This window comes from Patiria miniata, unplaced genomic scaffold (genome assembly GCF_015706575.1).
Source record: "Patiria miniata isolate m_02_andy unplaced genomic scaffold, ASM1570657v1 HiC_scaffold_6, whole genome shotgun sequence".
In the NCBI taxonomy this organism is placed as follows: Eukaryota; Metazoa; Echinodermata; class Asteroidea; order Valvatida; family Asterinidae; genus Patiria; species Patiria miniata.
In genome coordinates, this window is record NW_024037073.1 from 20,934,132 (window position 1) to 20,950,737 (window position 16,606).

Consider the following 16,606-nt stretch of genomic DNA (forward strand, 5'->3'; position numbering starts at 1 on the left):
TTTCTTTTTATTTTTTATAGTCAATTTCGTTACCACTAAAAATTGTGAAAAGATGCTTAGTCCAATGGTACTGACTGCAGACTCTCAATCTGAAGGTTGCGGGTTCAAATCCAGGGTGGGAATTTTACATTTTAAAATTTTATTTATTTTTGGGTAAATTGAAACTTTATAGTCAATTTCGTAACCACTAAAAATTGTGAAAAGATGCTTAGTCCAATGGTACGGACTGCTGACTCTAAATCTGGAGGTTGCAGGTTCAAATCCAGGGTGGGAATTTTACATTTTAAAAATGTTATTTCTTTTTGGGTAAATTCAACTTTTATAGTCAATTTCGTAACCACTAAAAAGTGTGAAATTATGCTTAGTCCAATGGTACGGACTACTGACTCTAAATCTGGAGGTTGCGGGTTCAAATCCAGGGTGGGAATTTTACATTTTGAAATTTTATTTCTTTTTGGGTAAATTGAAACTTTATAGTTAATTTCGTAACCACAAAAAGTGTGAAATTAGGCTTAGTGCAGTGGTTTAGACTGCTGACTCTCAATCTGAAGGTTGTGGGTTCAAATCCAGGGTGTGAATTTTACATTTTAAAATTTTATTTATTTTTGGGTAAATTGATTTTTTATAGTCAATTTCGTAACCACTAAAAATTGTGAAAAGATGCTTTGTCGAATGGTCCGGACTGTTGACTCTAAATCTAGAGGTTGCCGGTTCAAATCCAGGGTGGGAATTTTATATTTTAAAATTTTATTTATTTTTGGGTAAATTGATTTTTTATAGTCGATTTCGTAACCACTAAAAGTTGTGAAAAGATGCTAAGTCCAATGGTACGGACTGCGGACTCTCAATCTGAAGGTTGTGGGTTCAAATCCAGGGTGGGAATTTTACATTTTAAAATTTTATTTATTTGGGTAAATTGATTTTTTATAGTCAAATTCGTAACCACTAAAAATTCTGAAAAGATGCTTAGTCCAATGGTACGGACTGCTGACTCTCAATCTGAAGCTTGTGGGTTCAAATCCAGGTTGGGAATTCAACATTTTAAAAATGTTATTTCTTTTTGGGTAAATTGATTTTTTATAGTCAATTTCGTTACCACTAAAAAGTGTGAAATTATGCTTAGTCCAATGGTACGGACTGCTGACTCTCAATCTGGAGGTTGCCGGTTCAAATCCAGGGTGGGAATTTTACATTTTAAAATTTGATTTCTTTTGGGGTAAATTGAAACTTTATAGTTAATTTCGTAACCTCTAAAAAGTGTGAAAATATGCTTAGTCCAATGGTATGGACTGTTGACTCTAAATCTGGAGGTTGCGGGTTCAAATCCAGAGTGGAAATTTTGCATTTGAAAATTTTAATTATTTTTGGGTAAATTGATTTTTTATAGTCAATTTCGTAACCACTAAAAAGTGTGAAAAGATGCTTAGTCCAATGGTACGGACTGCAGACTCTCAATCTGAAGGTTGCGGGTTCAAATCCAGAGTGGGAATTTTACATTTTAAAATTTTATTTATTTTTGGGTAAATTGAAACTTTATAGTCAATTTCGTAACCACTAAAAATTGTGAAAAGATGCTTAGTCCAATGGTACGGACTGCTGACTCTAAATCTGGAGGTTGCAGGTTCAAATCCTGGTTGGGAATTTTACATTTTAAAATTTTATTTCTATTTGGGTAAATTCATTTTTTATAGTCAATTTCGTAACCACTAAAAATTGTGAAAAGATGCTTAGTCCAATGGTACGGACTGCTGACTCTCAATCTGAAGGTTGCGGGTTCAAATCCAGGGTGGGAATTTTACATTTTAAAATTTTATTTATTTTTGGGTAAATTCAACTTTTATAGTCAATTTCGTAACCTCTAAAAAGTGTGAAATTATGCTTAGTCCAATGGTACGGACTACTGACTCTCAATCTGAAGGTTGCGGGTTCAAATCCAGGGTGGGAATTTTAAATTGTAAAATTTTGTTTCTTTTGGGGTAAATTGAAACTTTATAGTTAATTTCGTAACCACTAAAAAGTGTGAAAAGATGCTTAGTCCAATGGTACGGACTGCTGACTCTAAATCTGGAGGTTGCCGGTTCAAATCCAGGGTGGGAATTTTACATTTTAAAAATGTTATTTCTTTTTGGGTAAATTCAACTTTTATAGTCAAATTCGTAACCACTAAAAAGTGTGAAATTATGCTTAGTCCAATGGTACGGACTGCTGACTCTAAATCTGGAGGTTGCAGGTTCAAATCCTGGTTGGGAATTTTACATTTTAAAATTTTATTTCTATTTGGGTAAATTCATTTTTTATAGTCAATTTCGTAACCACTAAAAATTGTGAAAAGATGCTTAGTCCAATGGTACGGACTGCTGACTCTCAATCTGGAGGTTGCCGGTTCAAATCCAGGGTGGGAATTTTACATTTTAAAATTTTATTTCTTTTTGGGTAAATTGAAACTTTATAGTTAATTTTGTAACCTCTCAAAAGTGTGAAAATATGCTTAGTCCAATGGTACGGACTGTTGATTCTAAATCTGGATGTTGCGGGTTCAAATCCAGGGTGGGAATTTTACATTTTAAAATTTTATTTATTTTTGGGTAAATTGATTTTTTATAGTCAATTCCGTAACCACTAAAAATTGTGAAAAGATGCTTAGTCCAATGGTACGGACTGCTGACTCTAAATCTGGAGGTTGCGGGTTCAAATCCAGGGTGGGAATTTTGCATTTTAAAATTTTAATTATTTTTGGGTAAATTCAACTTTTATAGTCAATTTCGTAACCTCTAAAAAGTGTGAAATTATGCTTAGTCCAATGGTACGGACTACTGACTCTCAATCTGAAGGTTGCGGGTTCAAATCCAGGGTGGGAATTTTAAATTGTAAAATTTTGTTTCTTTTGGGGTAAATTGAAACTTTATAGTTAATTTCGTAACCACTAAAAAGTGTGAAAAGATGCTTAGTCCAATGGTACGGACTGCTGACTCTAAATCTGGAGGTTGCCGGTTCAAATCCAGGGTGGGAATTTTACATTTTAAAAATGTTATTTCTTTTTGGGTAAATTCAACTTTTATAGTCAAATTCGTAACCACTAAAAAGTGTGAAATTATGCTTAGTCCAATGGTACGGACTGCTGACTCTCAATCTGGAGGTTGCCGGTTCAAATCCAGGGTGGGAATTTTACATTTTAAAATTTTATTTCTTTTTGGGTAAATTGAAACTTTATAGTTAATTTTGTAACCTCTCAAAAGTGTGAAAATATGCTTAGTCCAATGGTACGGACTGTTGATTCTAAATCTGGATGTTGCGGGTTCAAATCCAGGGTGGGAATTTTACATTTTAAAATTTTATTTATTTTTGGGTAAATTGATTTTTTATAGTCAATTCCGTAACCACTAAAAATTGTGAAAAGATGCTTAGTCCAATGGTACGGACTGCTGACTCTAAATCTGGAGGTTGCGGGTTCAAATCCAGGGTGGGAATTTTGCATTTTAAAATTTTAATTATTTTTGGGTAAATTGATTTTGATAGTCAATTTCGTAACCACTAAAAATTGTGAAAAGATGCTTAGTCCAATGGTACGGACTGCGGACTCTCAATCTGAAGGTTGCGGGTTCAAATCCAGAGTGGGAATTTTACATTTTAAAATTGTATTTATTTTTGGGTAAATTGATTTTTGATAGTCAATTTCGTAACCACTAAAAATTGTGAAAATATGCTTAGTCCAATGGTACGGACTGCTGACTCTAAATCTGGAGGTTGCGGGTTCAAATCCAGGGTGGGAATTTTACATTTTAAAATTTTATTTCTTTTTGGGTAAACTGAAACTTTATACATGTCGTTAATTCCGTAACCACTAAAAAGCATGAAATTATGCTTAGTGCAGTGGTTCAGACTGTTGTCTCTAAATCTAAAGGTTGCAGGTTCATTCCCACTCTGGGAATTTTAGATTTCAAAATTGTATTACTGATTAGGTCAATTGAAACTTTACAGTTAATTTTGTAACCACAAAATAGTGTGAAGTTGTGCTTAATAAAGTAATACGGACTTCTGAAGGTTGCTGGTTCAATTCCCACAGTTGGAGTTTTAGATTTTAAAATTTAATTAATTTTGAGGTCAATTGAAACTTTATATTTTTTTCAAGTTTGAAACCAGTCCACACTTCTAGTCTAGCAAAAGCCAAAAAGTAAAAAAGCAAATACTTTTAGCTTGAAGCAAATAGTGAAAGCATTTGCTCTCATTTTTATTCACGCAAATAAAAGTTATGCTTAAAAATACGTTGTAAAAAAAAAAGGAAATGCTAGTTTTTATACATACGGTCGAATGTTTCAATGTAAAAAAAAATTGCATCGTTTATGTTTCAGTAATACATGTAGATATAAAGTGTTTGAGGACCTATGTGGATCTGTTCGGGCCTACAACGACACCCATTCACTGAGCGGATTCGGGATTACCCATCGAGAACTCGAAAAGATAGGAGAGACCAAGGCCAGTTGCTTTGGTAAAATTTTTCATTCAGGTAAGACAAACTTCCATGAAGACTCAACTCATTAGTTCAAGTCCCCCCCCCCCCAACTAAGCCCTAAGACAACACTGAGCGTACACTGTTTACAAAATATGTCAGGTTTTATTTAGTTAAGTGGCTTTCAGGCTGTTAGTTCTCCCACATTTTAATGGTGGTCTCTCATTTGACATGTCGTCTTCAAACGTTCTTTTGTCGAAGCCGTCGGGGCAGAATATTTTTGGCGTGCTGTTGGAAAGATCAATTTCAAACTTTTGTTCTTGTGAAAATCCTGTTGCATGACATCACAGCCTGTATTGTGACGTGGATGAGTTCTACCTGATTGATAAACGTGACCTGACAGAGAGGTGGCATGTTTTGGTGACAGTCCCTCGCTTGTCAGTTGGTATGGAATGTCATTTGGTGACAACTGAATGTCCTTATCCAAAGGCAAGACGTCGTTTCCCACGGTATGTCTGGGGTTATCGACAATGTTGCCGAGCGGCTCCGAATCCTCCTCCAACGTTATCGTCATGACGACTGTCTTCTCCATGTTCCCAAGGGTGCCCTCCGAGGACGACATCATGGCCATGTGTGAAATGTCCTGTGATTGGTCGGTCAGGTCTGGTACCAAGACTGTAGTTTCAGCTGCAGATTCCTCGGGGGCTGATTTGGATAATGCGCAGGCCTGAGCGTACAGCCGCAGCTGTGCTAGATGGTGGTGCAGCAGCTGGGTGTGCTCCTCAGACATGTGTTGCAGTAACTCTTGCAAAATGGACTGGTTCTCACTGTTGTTGGTCAGACGTTTCAAACTGGACGTGTGCATCATGGACAGCTGCTGCTTGAGTGACGTGTTTGTGTTGGACAAATACTCAACCTGGAGGGCAAGAAGGATGGGCAGAGAAATTATTTGTTAACAGATGGAATTTTAATAGACCAATCCATTAGGCTCTGCCCCATGATGTGTAACCAATCACAACCATGACAGCGCACACCAAAGTCCGACATTTATGCACTTACTTTATGATGTGTGCAGTTGGAGCATGAATGCTTAAGAAGGCACATGTGTTGTTGCCCAGTTATTTAGTGCAACTAGAGTATGAGTGCAACCACGGATCTTCTACACAAGGATAAACGACACATCTGAGCTTGTGTACATAATGTGTGGAACGGTTTGTCTGCATATATGATATGCAGCATCAGAGCATAGGACAACGTACCGTAATTTCCTGCGGATAAGGCGCGCGGCGGATAAGGCGCAGGTCCCTAAAATCACCCCAAAAAAATTCAAACGCCAACAGATAAGGCGCACCGCCGCATAAGACGTATGTTTGACCGCACACAGAAGAACACCAGGCGTCACCCGGTGTCGGTACATCGCCACAAAGGGGCCATTGTGTTGCCTTAGAACGATCACACTATTCGGAGGATGAATTAAACCGTAACCACATTGGCTGGTCACATGTAGAGCCATGAAGCACTTTTCCCGAGACGATAAGTCCAGTGCGGACAGTGCGAGTCGGTAAAAGCAGCTCAGGAAAGCGTACATCCGGCCCGAGCGCCCTGTTATGCATACAGAGACCGCACGAACCTGCACGTGCAGTGGCCGAACATTTTGTAGAAACACGCTGCGGTGTATCATCAAGTCCGAGCGGTAAAATCTCGTTAAAATATATATTTCAACGGACAAATACATACACAAAGAAGAGAGATCACGTTCTGAGAATTAATTTGCGGAAATTCTCTTTCTCCACCGATGTATGTTATTTTCTACGATCCAAATTCGTCCTGATACGCTACTGTAGTCATGCACGGAACATCATGGTCTGGTACCGTACGTAGGCCGTAGTCACTGGTTCCTGGCCCACATCATAGCTTCGATTCTGTAAGCATGCGATGGGAACCAACGAATACTGATGGCACTGCTGCCGCACGGAACATCGTACAGCGGCATGGCTTCGACGACGTGCATCACAAATGCGTCAGAATTATCGGCCTTTTCGTCAAGATTTAGCGTGTCAAGATGAAATAATATCGTGTAAACGATTATGTTGTGCATGCAAATGGCGTGTGTAATATAACTGTGCGTATCGGCGGCTGAAAATGTGATCGGCAATTTGTTTTCTGTGTACGGTGAGTCATTATACCGACACTGTGACAGCTCGGTTACTTCTCCCACGCGGCCTGGGTAAATTTTCCCGTGTCGAAAGTCCAAGTGCGGACAGTGGTCACATTTGACCATTTCTCATTTTACTATCGTCTCGGTAAAACCTTCCAAAAAAAAAGTCCAGTGCGGACACGGCTAAAGTCTAAAGCAGACTTCGAAGATATCCTGTACAATAAACACCCTCAACGTTCACACAATAGAACTTGAGTGAATGCGATTTCCAAACGTTTAAGTAATTCTGATTGCAGCATTTTCGGAATGAAAAAAACGGCCACAAAGAAAAAACGTTTGTATGACGGCATTGTTGGAACGAAAGCACGATCACTAAGGGGGATCAACGCATTGCGGCATTGTTGGAATGAAAGCACGATCATGGGGGATCAACACATCGCGGCATTGTTGGAATGAAAATACGGTCACAATGTCTGGAGAGTTGAGCCTTGGTTGACCGCATTATTGATTGCGGCATTGAAAGAATTCTTCACACAAAGACCGTCACTTTGAACTCAAGCGACACCAGATAAGGCGCACCTGTAGATAAGGCGCAGCGATGTTTTTGTGGTCTAGAAAGTCAGATAAGACGCGTCTTATCCGCAGGAAATTACGGTAGAACGTGTAGAAAATGTGGAACAATGACAACAACAGTGCACACCATGATCGCCCACAGCCATGACAGCTGGCATCCTGACAGAAATCCGACCACTGAAAGAACGCAGTCGCATTAGTGTGCCTGCATTAGTTCTGATCAAGGTATGTCCCCCCTCCCACTTTTGAGAAGCGATTGACGCCTTTGATACCTGTTGCATTCAGGGAACAAAATCCAAACTCATTCTTAGACCAAGACCAGATGGAATGCCCGCTGACCTTTGTACAAAGCCTTTCTATATTGCCTTTCATCCTGTGCTCTGTCTGGGCCCACGTGGTCCGCTCCTCCTCAAGAGTCTTCTCCAGACGTTCCTTCTCCTGCAGCAGCAGCGACAAGTTGTGCTCTGTGTAGCAAGTCTCGTCCTCCAAATCCCCTTTGCTTCCTTCGTCTGGTATCTCAATAAGGACAACTGTTTACGAGAGGACAGAATGGTCGAGGGAAAGGTTGAGTAATTATCCTGGATACTAATTCCTGTATTATAGAAAGTCCCTCAGGCCACTCCGGGTGAGGGCTACACAGAGGGGAACGACAGGAGTTTATAGAGTAGAAATGTCGACATGTATGTTGCGCTTCAATGGGACAGATAATCTGTAGCCTTAAAAACAGGATACAGGCAAGGAAGTCCCAAGAGATGCTGTGCGTGTCAAGAACACATAATTTCATGTAACTGGGTGTAAGCAATCACTCATTTTTCAAACCTTATTCCTAACATTAGGTGGGCAAGGTGAAGGACAAATTCCAATATTTAATTAACTGTTGAAGTATGCTTTCAAAATGTATTGCCACCCTGACTTATTATATTTTTTTTGTTTAGAACCTTCTCGAATCTTCCAAAATTCAATCAACTTAAATAACACCAATGGCACACCCTTTACACCTTGTAATTTCAATTTGTAAAATCCACTGTCAATATTGGCCCTCACCCGCCCCAACCCCTTAAAAAAATGCTGAAATTTTGGTTGTTTTGTTTATTTCAATGACCCAACAAGTGCAGGAGTGAAGACAACTGTTTTAAACATGCTGTTGTCTACCCATTCCCTTCTTCCATATGGATTCACGATGTATCAATTGAAAACAAAGTGGAGGGGGTGTTGGGTGGGGGTTGGGGGAAGAGTTCTTCCTTGCATCAAATGCCTCCTTCTTGGCTTTTAGTAAGCTTTTTCTAATTATCCTTCACTGCTGGTGGCATTATCCTCCCTAACCTCTGGGTAGATGCTGCAGGATTCTTGGAGGGTCAGGGTTAATATTCTTACCATCTTACCTTCCCCATTGGCAGTGCTCTGGCTCGGATCATTGATGCAGGCGTACTGGTACTCGATCTGCGGCTGCTGCCCGTCAGTCTGCTCATAGCTCGGGGATGATGTGTTCGTCTCCGATGGCTGCTGTGACTGGGGGACTATGAGGTGTGTTACCAGGCTGGCACTGTTGGGTGCTGGGTCGGTGTATGTGGTGAAGATCTGGTTGACATCCTGGGTAAAAATGGTGGAGTGAAGTCGTTAAGGTTGATAAAATGAGACTAAAACCTGCAGGGTTGCAAAAGATTCAATTTATGACACAAACGTACAGTGATAAAATTAGGTTCACAATTAATTATTTTAAAAGGCGCAAAGTGTTGGCATTTGATATAATCCACCCAAATCCTTGTAGAACTACCATACCTGCTCACAAGGTACATAAATTTCAACTGATTAAATTTATTTCATGGGTTTTTTTTTTCCATGCAGATTCAAGGGGACCATTACATTACAGGAACGGCATACTCAGTTGTCTTGAACCAGCACTGAAACTGTGAAGGCTAAAAATAAGTGCATTTTCAAACATTTTAAGCCAAAAAGGTGTGTCTAATCATTCTCAAAAGAATGGATACTCGAGTCAAATGTTTGATTGCGAAATTTATTTCCGAGAGTCTTTTGACCCTAAATCCCTAGCATGATTTACTAGGAACCATATCCATCCTGGCAAATTCCAACACCATATGGGAAACTGCGCACACACATATTTCTGACTTTGATTCTGGAGGTGTGCCAACCCAATGTAAAAGACTGTCAGTTTAGGGGTACTGTACCCATCCTGACAGATTCCAACAAAACATGTCGTTGGGGTTTGATGGGTTGAGTTCTGTTATGGTTAAAGCTATTAATAAGTCCAATGAGTTTAGGAATTCAAGCATCAGGAATTTACAACATTGTCTGAGTGAACCAGGGTAGTTTAACCACATGTGCAAACATTGATCAGCTTCATCAGCTGTCTCTAGCCATTGGATGGCCAACTGGAGTTTGTGTGCCGTGAAGTCGCCTGAAAGGTTGGGATCACACCCCTGCGCATGGCACAGCTCCTTGACTCTTGCTGATGTGATTCTAGTAAAGTTCTTGTTCGCGTTGGGGAAGCGACCGTTGCTCAACAGCTGATACACGATGGAATTTGCAGTAATTGGACATTGTGTTGGGGTTGTGGACCTACCCGTGAGCTTGTTGATGGTTTGCCATGCCCGACAGATGGAATGGGTCAAATCCATCGATTCCACAGTCTCTGTCCATCTCTGCCTTCATTTCTCATAGAGCCTACCGAAAAGATCATTGGCTGCTTTATCCCTGTCTTCGTTGGTCGTTGCTTCTTCATGCAAGCAGGGGACGTAGGCCGTGAATGATGCCGTGGACGATGCAGGATCTGCAACACCGCAATATTTTAAGACCTGGGGAGGGATACAGTAGAAGATTGGTTTGACAATTATGACAACAGCTGACAGCCATATGCACTTTGACAAAACATGAACTATGGATCTGTTTATATGGTTCTCTTGCTGTAACAGGCACAAGTAAGCTATTGACCTGAGTTAGGACTCTTGTTCAGGCAAGGATGCAAAGCTTTTCCCAAGACATTGTCGGCGTTTGGGCATGGCATGTGACAATTGAGTTTATCGAACATTGATATCTGCTAAGAATAACCAGCCCAGGTATCTGTCAATTTCATAAAACTCCCACAAATGCCACTACCTTGTCCTGCTGTCCACTACCTTCAACTTATCTTAATTCAACTCACAAACCTTTTCACAAACACAGACAAGTCATCTTGTAGTATGACTCATGAAGAGAAAGTGAAAACATTGTCCTTAACCTAAAACTTTTTTCTTGGGATCCAGTCACAAGTATGCGAGAGCTTGGTCTTGTTCCCAAATGCAAACTCACCCCCAAAGTTGATGCCTTTATTCACGTGCTTGACCCTGTAGTGCGCCTTGAGGAGAATCTCATCAGTGAAGAGACTGTCCTTGGAGCAGAATGGACAGTGCAGATGCGGAGCCTTCATCAAGGAGTGGCTACACTCCCTGTCTGTGCATTGTATGGGCGTCCAGTCTGCCTCAGCGCCTTTCATTCGCAGTGATGGATGCGCCTACAGTTGCAAAAAACAATGAGACAACCGTCAAGTTTACATGTGTGATGTAAAAAAAAAATGTAAATGTATGAAACGGCAACACCAATTAAATCTTCACAGACGTTTTCAAAGTGGAGAGGGGGAAACAAATTAGGCCATCATTTGTCATCCTGGCCATCACTTGTCATCCTGTGCACAATGAGACTGGTCTGAAAATTCCTAAGTGTTTTCTCAGTAAATACCCCAATAAATTCCCTGCTAAATTTGACATACTTTCGGATGGCTGATAGGTCGCTGAAGGAAAACATTAGTGATGGCCAGATATGGGAAGCTTTCCGAGAAAGTCCTACTAGCACTAGCCAAAGGGATAGCGAGCAGCAGCCATTCAACTAGCCCCATAAATATGGCCTATTTACTGGACTGCCTCCATAAACATAGGCCACACATCCACATGTACAAAAACGTGTCGATTTTGCCAAGTTTTGATTTTCACATTTAGGCTTACTTTGTACATTTTTTTTGCTTTAGAAGCATTCTCACCCTCTATATAGACTAATCAGAAAGTGCTGCCTTTTTCAGATGTCCATTTTTTGGTGAAATTTCCAGATACATTTGCACACGTTTGCATATCAAAATTTCAACATGAAATTTCACAAAAATTAGACATCTGAAAAAGGCAGCACTTTCTGATTAGCCTATATAGAGGGTGAGAATGCTTCTAAAGCAAAAAAAACCCTACAAAGTAAGCCTAAATGTGAAAATCAAAATTTGGCAAAATCGACACGTTTTTGTACATGTGGATGTGTGGCCTATGTTTACGGAGGCAGTCCAGTAAATAGGCCACATTTATGGGGCTACCATTCAACAGGTTCAATAATGTGAAGTGTCCGGAAACTGGGCGATTTCACATTTTGCTTTTTGTTTAAAAAAGTCTTACGACGAGGTGTCCAACTTAAAAATATGAATAATTTTCCAGAATATCTTGGGTACCTACCACATGAATAGCCATATTCAACAACTCCTTTGCCTTGAATAATCACATAAATACATTCTAATGGGGGAAAACATCAAGTGTTCAGCGTAAACAGCGCCCTCCAGAAAAAAAAATGTGGGTTTAAAGGGTTTTCCAAAATTGGATTCATTCCCAGTGCGGCTTGTTCTATTAAACCAATTTGAAGAAGAATAATCATGTAATTTCCACACAGCTACTCAGAAAGCGTGGGGTGTCAAATAAGAAAAGACAAACAGGTATTATTGGACTTCCGTTACGGGAGACGCAGGGATCTCGTTAAAAAAAAAGAAGGATGCCATTCAATGATGAAGCTGCGAATCTGCGACGAAGGCCGAGGTTTCGAAACAGCTTGCATGTGAGGGACACATGAGGGCAGCATTCAACAACATAAACACGCGACTCTTGACACATGCTTGAAAATCTGGCGCTACCCGTATTCTTCCGAGTGGCTGAAAACTTTCTTATTACGTCAGTATCAGTACTACAAGTTTGTTTTAATTAAAGGTAACATTAATTTGGTTGTTTTTAATAGCTATTGGTGAAATCTGCATTATTTTATTTAGTGAAAGTGAAACGTACTGCAGAAGTAGCCGTCATGGCCGCACTCCCGTCATGCCCGTAGACGCACTGTGCCAGTGCGTTTACACGCCATTGACAATAGCGTTGTAAGATTGTATCTAATTCGTTAGTCCGAGTAACTTGGACCCAACTTATCGCCTTTTAAAAAATTTGGACATGGTCTGGCGATAGTAGGGTCCAAGCCCATTCCTCGACCTAGACAACACAGTCACTGACAGTCCCAAAAACCAACATTTTCCAACAAAAAACATTAGATTTCACCTTCAAAACGGCCTCCAAATTACTAGATATGTCAACTGAGGTACAAGTAGACATAGATGATTAAGATGGTTGTACTTAAGTTTACTTACGATCCGGAAAAAAAGTGAAATTTTCCGTTCAATTCTGGAGACCCCCTCTGCCTAGGTTGTCGTCGTTGTGCTCACGTTCAAAACTGCATGATAATGGCGTCTGACCTCGACCTCATGCAAATGTGGTGCGGTGCGCTTGCGCATAATGCACTGCATGCATACACGGCAGATTCCCCTGTGCCGCGCCGACGACTGTTTCCTGATGTACTCCTAGAACTATGAGGCTCCGCGTGAGCGGAGCCTCATAGATGTAGAAGCCCGCAAAATTGTCTGCAGCACAGAACACTAATAAAGTACAAAAACGTCCATCAAAATTGCAGACATTTCACACAGAACCGCTGCACAGTTTGCCCCTATACTCCGTACTTTACCTCTTGACATACTCACGTATCTGGGGCACAACTAACATAGGTGGATTCTGTCGGTTTTTAGGCCAAAATGATGAAAAATATGCCCTTTCCGCACTGAGCCAACCGAACACTTGAAACGTGCACGCATATGATCGAGCGATGATTTTCGGTTCGCTCGGAGCGCGCCGCGGGGGGTACGGTACAAGCGAAATGATAGTATGTGCATGCGTACAAGTGCATGTACCGTACCCCCGCGGCGCGCTCCGAGCAAACCGAAAATCATCGCTCGATCATATGCGTGCACATTTCAAGTGTTCGGTTGGCTCAGTGCGGAAAGGGCATATTTTTCATCATTTTGGCCTAAAAACCGACAGAATCCACCTATGTTAGTTGTGCCCCAGATACGTGAGTATGTCAAGAGGTAAAGTACGGAGTATAGGGGCAAACTGTGCAGCGGTTCTGTGTGAAATGTCTGCAATTTTGATGGACGTTTTTGTACTTTATTAGTGTTTTGTGCTGCAGACAATTTTGCGGGCTTCTACATCTATGAGGCTCCGCTCACGCGGAGCCTCATAGTTCTAGGAGTATTCCTGATGTAGAGCGCTGTGTAAGTTCGCGGTACGCCTGGGAGTCGCGCTGGCTAGCCAGGCGTACCGCGAACTTACACAGCGCTCTACATCAGGAAACAGTCGTCGGCGCGGCGCAGGGGAATCTGCCGTGTATGCATGCAGTGCATTATGCGCAAGCGCACCGCACCACATTTGCATGAGGTCGAGGTCAGACGCCATTATCATGCAGTTTTGAACGTGAGCACAACAACGACAACCTAGGCAGAGGGGGTCTCCAGAATTGAACGGAAAATTTCACTTTTTTTCCGGATCGTAAGTAAACTTAAGTACAACCATCTTAATCATCTATGTCTACTTGTACCTCAGGTGACATATCTAGTAATTTGGAGGCCGTTTTGAAGGTGAAATCTGATGTTTTTTGTTGGAAAATGTTGGTTTTTGGGACTGTCAGTGACTGTGTTGTCTAGGTCGAGGAATGGGCTTGGACCCTACTATCGCCAGACCATGTCCAAATTTTTAAAAAGGCGATAAGTTGGGTCCAAGTTACTCGGACTACTAATTCGTCATGTGTGTTCGTGAAGAGTTTGAGATGCTGGAAAAAAATCGGTAATCCTTACCTTTAGGACCCCTTTCCTATATAAGTTTAAAAGACTCACCAAAACAGCTGACTAAATGACCCTCAAAAGTGACATTCTGATATTTCTTGGCACATTTGAACATTTGGCAATGACACCTCTTGAATATCAGCAGGTTTGATTTTGTAGAAAGAGGGCAGGGTTTTGATTGATGAGGGGTTAAAGACGACGATGACAAACAGAAAATAAATTTAAAAAGCAAGATGGCAACTGCATAAAAAGGTAGGAAAGTCGCATTTTCTTTGAAAATGCTTTCAAAATTATAACTAGCATGAGTTTGTCTGAAGAAAAAATACTTCTTTAGCCTGCAAAAGTCACTTTGGTACTGGACAGTCATCTGCAAAAGTCAGTTTTGAACAGAACTCGTACAAAATAGAGGTGTCCTAAAAGTAAGGATTACCACATGTTCTGTCATGGCCCATAGACTTTGTGCAGGAACTCTGAGTGGTGGCCCAGTATGGAATTTTTTCTGACCACCCCAACTAGTTGGCAACATTGAGAACATACATTGTATATAGGGGTACTTCTGAAATCAGAAGGCTTCTCTCCGTCTGAGAAGCCTTCTGATTTCAGAAGTAATATAGGGGTAGTCCTTATTTTTAGGACGCTTCTATTTTTTACGAGTTCTGTTCAAAACTGACTTTTGCAGATGACTGTCCATTACCAAAGTGACTTTTGCAGGCTAAAGCAGCATTTTTCCCTCCGATAAACTCATGTTTGTTGCAATTTTGAAACACTTTCAAAGAAAATGTGACTTTCCTACCGTTTTTTTGCAGTCGGACGTGAGTACTCCTAGACACTAATTAAGTACAAAAACGTCCATCAAAATGCAGACATTTCCCACAGAACCGCTGCACAGTTTGCCCCTAAACTCCGTACTATACCTCATGACATACTCACGTAATATGCGCAGAACAAACATCGCTGGATTTGTCGTTTTTTTTGGCTAAAATGATGAAAAATATGCCCTTTCTGCACTGAGCCAACCTGACACTTGAAACGTGCACGCAAAAGCCTATGATCCAGCGATGATTTTCGGTTGCAAAAGAAATGATAGTATGCGCATGCGTACAAGTGCAAGTACCGTACCCCCCGCGGCGCGCTCTGAAAAATCATCGCTGGATCATATACGTGCACGTTTCAAGTGTCAGGTTGGATCAGTGCGGAAAGGGCATATTTTTCATCATTTTAGCCAAAAAACCGACAAAATCCAGCGATGTTTGTTCTGCGTATATTACGTGAGTATGTCATGAGGTATAGTATGGAGTTTAGGGGCAAACTGTGCAGTGGTTCTGTGGGAAATGTCTGCATTTGATGGACGTTTTTGTACTTAATTAGTGTTTTGTGCTGCAAACAATTTTGCGGGGTTCTTCATCTACGTGGAGCCTACGTGGAGCCTACGTGGAGCCTCATAGTTCTAGGAGTAAAACGTGAGATGTGCCCATTGTATTTCTCACAACACGAGTGATAGCCCAACACAATGAAAGCCCAATGCTGATTGGCTGCTAAAAAAAAATAAGTAAAATTTTTTTTTATCAGCCAATCAGCAGTGAGCTTTTACATTGCATCTAGCTTTCACATTTGCCATCTTGGTTTTTGAGTCTGTTTTCTGGTTGTCGTCGTCTTTTAGTTCTACCCCTTAATTTCCCTCATAAATCAAAGCCCTGCCCTCTTTCCACAAAATTAAAGTTTTGATAATAAAGAAGGTGTCATTACCACCTGTTCAGATGTGTCAAGAAATATCAGAATGTCACTTTTTAGTGTCATTTAGTCGGATGTTTTGATGAGTCTTTCAAATATAGGAATGGGTCCTAAATGTAAGGATTCCCCATATAGGTATGTCATAGATAAAGGGCAGTGTTTTTAATATATGAAAAAAATTTGGGGGTAAAATGACGACGACGACAAAACGCAACACGAAAATAAAGATGGCGATCACCGCGCGATGGACCATGAGCACACAAGTCGCGCTGCACGACACCAACTGGCCTGTAAACGCGTAGGACAATCGTAATTTCTACCCCAAGAAACTTTTCAAAAATTGCCAAAAATGTGTCAAAACATTGAGATAAAAACAAAACAGGGGCCCTACACTACACGATTGCCCTAATTTTTCCCTTCAGTGACCTATCAGCCATCAGAAAGTGTTAATAGGCCTGTGTCCTAAAAAGTCAGATTTAGCAGGGAAATGTTGAAGTAGGCCTGTATTTGAAATTGAGAAAACACAGAAATTTTCAGACCAGTCTCATACGGTTTGTGCTCAGGGTGAAAAGCGATGGCCAGATACGGGAATCTGTCCAACCCCAGCTCCAATGCTCATCGGCAATTCAACATGATATGAGCTGGTGGTAGTCCAAGTAACTTATCGCTTTTTCAACATTCAGACATGGTCTGGCAAGAAGGTCACCAGACCATGTCCGAATGTTAAAAGGGCGATAAGTTG

General features: G+C 40.9%; 2 protein-coding genes across 3 annotated transcripts; both read right to left on the minus strand.

Moving 5' to 3' along the window:
- Positions 1 to 4,273: 4,273 nt before the first annotated feature.
- LOC119743137 lies at positions 4,274 to 7,692 on the minus strand. The gene is made up of 3 exons (XM_038219500.1): positions 7,605 to 7,692; positions 7,518 to 7,567; positions 4,274 to 5,363 (listed from the first exon to the last, which is right to left on the minus strand). Exons 2-3 carry the CDS (start codon positions 7,548 to 7,550, stop codon positions 4,656 to 4,658), a joined length of 741 nt encoding a protein of 246 aa, XP_038075428.1. The 5' UTR covers positions 7,551 to 7,567; positions 7,605 to 7,692; the 3' UTR covers positions 4,274 to 4,655.
- Positions 7,693 to 8,566: 874 nt separating this feature from the next.
- On the minus strand, positions 8,567 to 11,740 carry LOC119743136. Of its 2 annotated transcripts, XR_005272977.1 has the most exons (4): positions 11,663 to 11,740; positions 10,485 to 10,686; positions 9,760 to 9,991; positions 8,567 to 8,768 (listed from the first exon to the last, which is right to left on the minus strand). XR_005272977.1 is itself a non-coding variant. In XM_038219499.1 (3 exons), the coding sequence occupies exons 1-3, from the start codon at positions 11,675 to 11,677 to the stop codon at positions 8,644 to 8,646; spliced, it is 342 nt and encodes a 113-aa protein (XP_038075427.1). In that variant the 5' UTR covers positions 11,678 to 11,740; the 3' UTR covers positions 8,567 to 8,643. The 2 variants fall into 2 exon arrangements, 1 of the variants encoding a protein (XP_038075427.1); XM_038219499.1 differs by lacking the exon at positions 9,760 to 9,991.
- Positions 11,741 to 16,606: the final 4,866 nt, after the last annotated feature.

Coding starts and splice junctions, on each gene's coding strand:
- LOC119743137 (XM_038219500.1), bottom strand. CDS start 7,550: ATGAAAGGCAATATAGAAAGGCTTTGTACAAAG. Junction 5,364..7,517: donor TAGAAAGGCTTTGTACAAAG/GTCAGCGGGCAT, acceptor CTTGCCCTCCAG/GTTGAGTATTTGTCCAACAC.
- LOC119743136 (XM_038219499.1), bottom strand. Junction 8,769..10,484: donor TAAAGGCATCAACTTTGGGG/GTGAGTTTGCAT, acceptor ATTTTTACCCAG/GATGTCAACCAGATCTTCAC.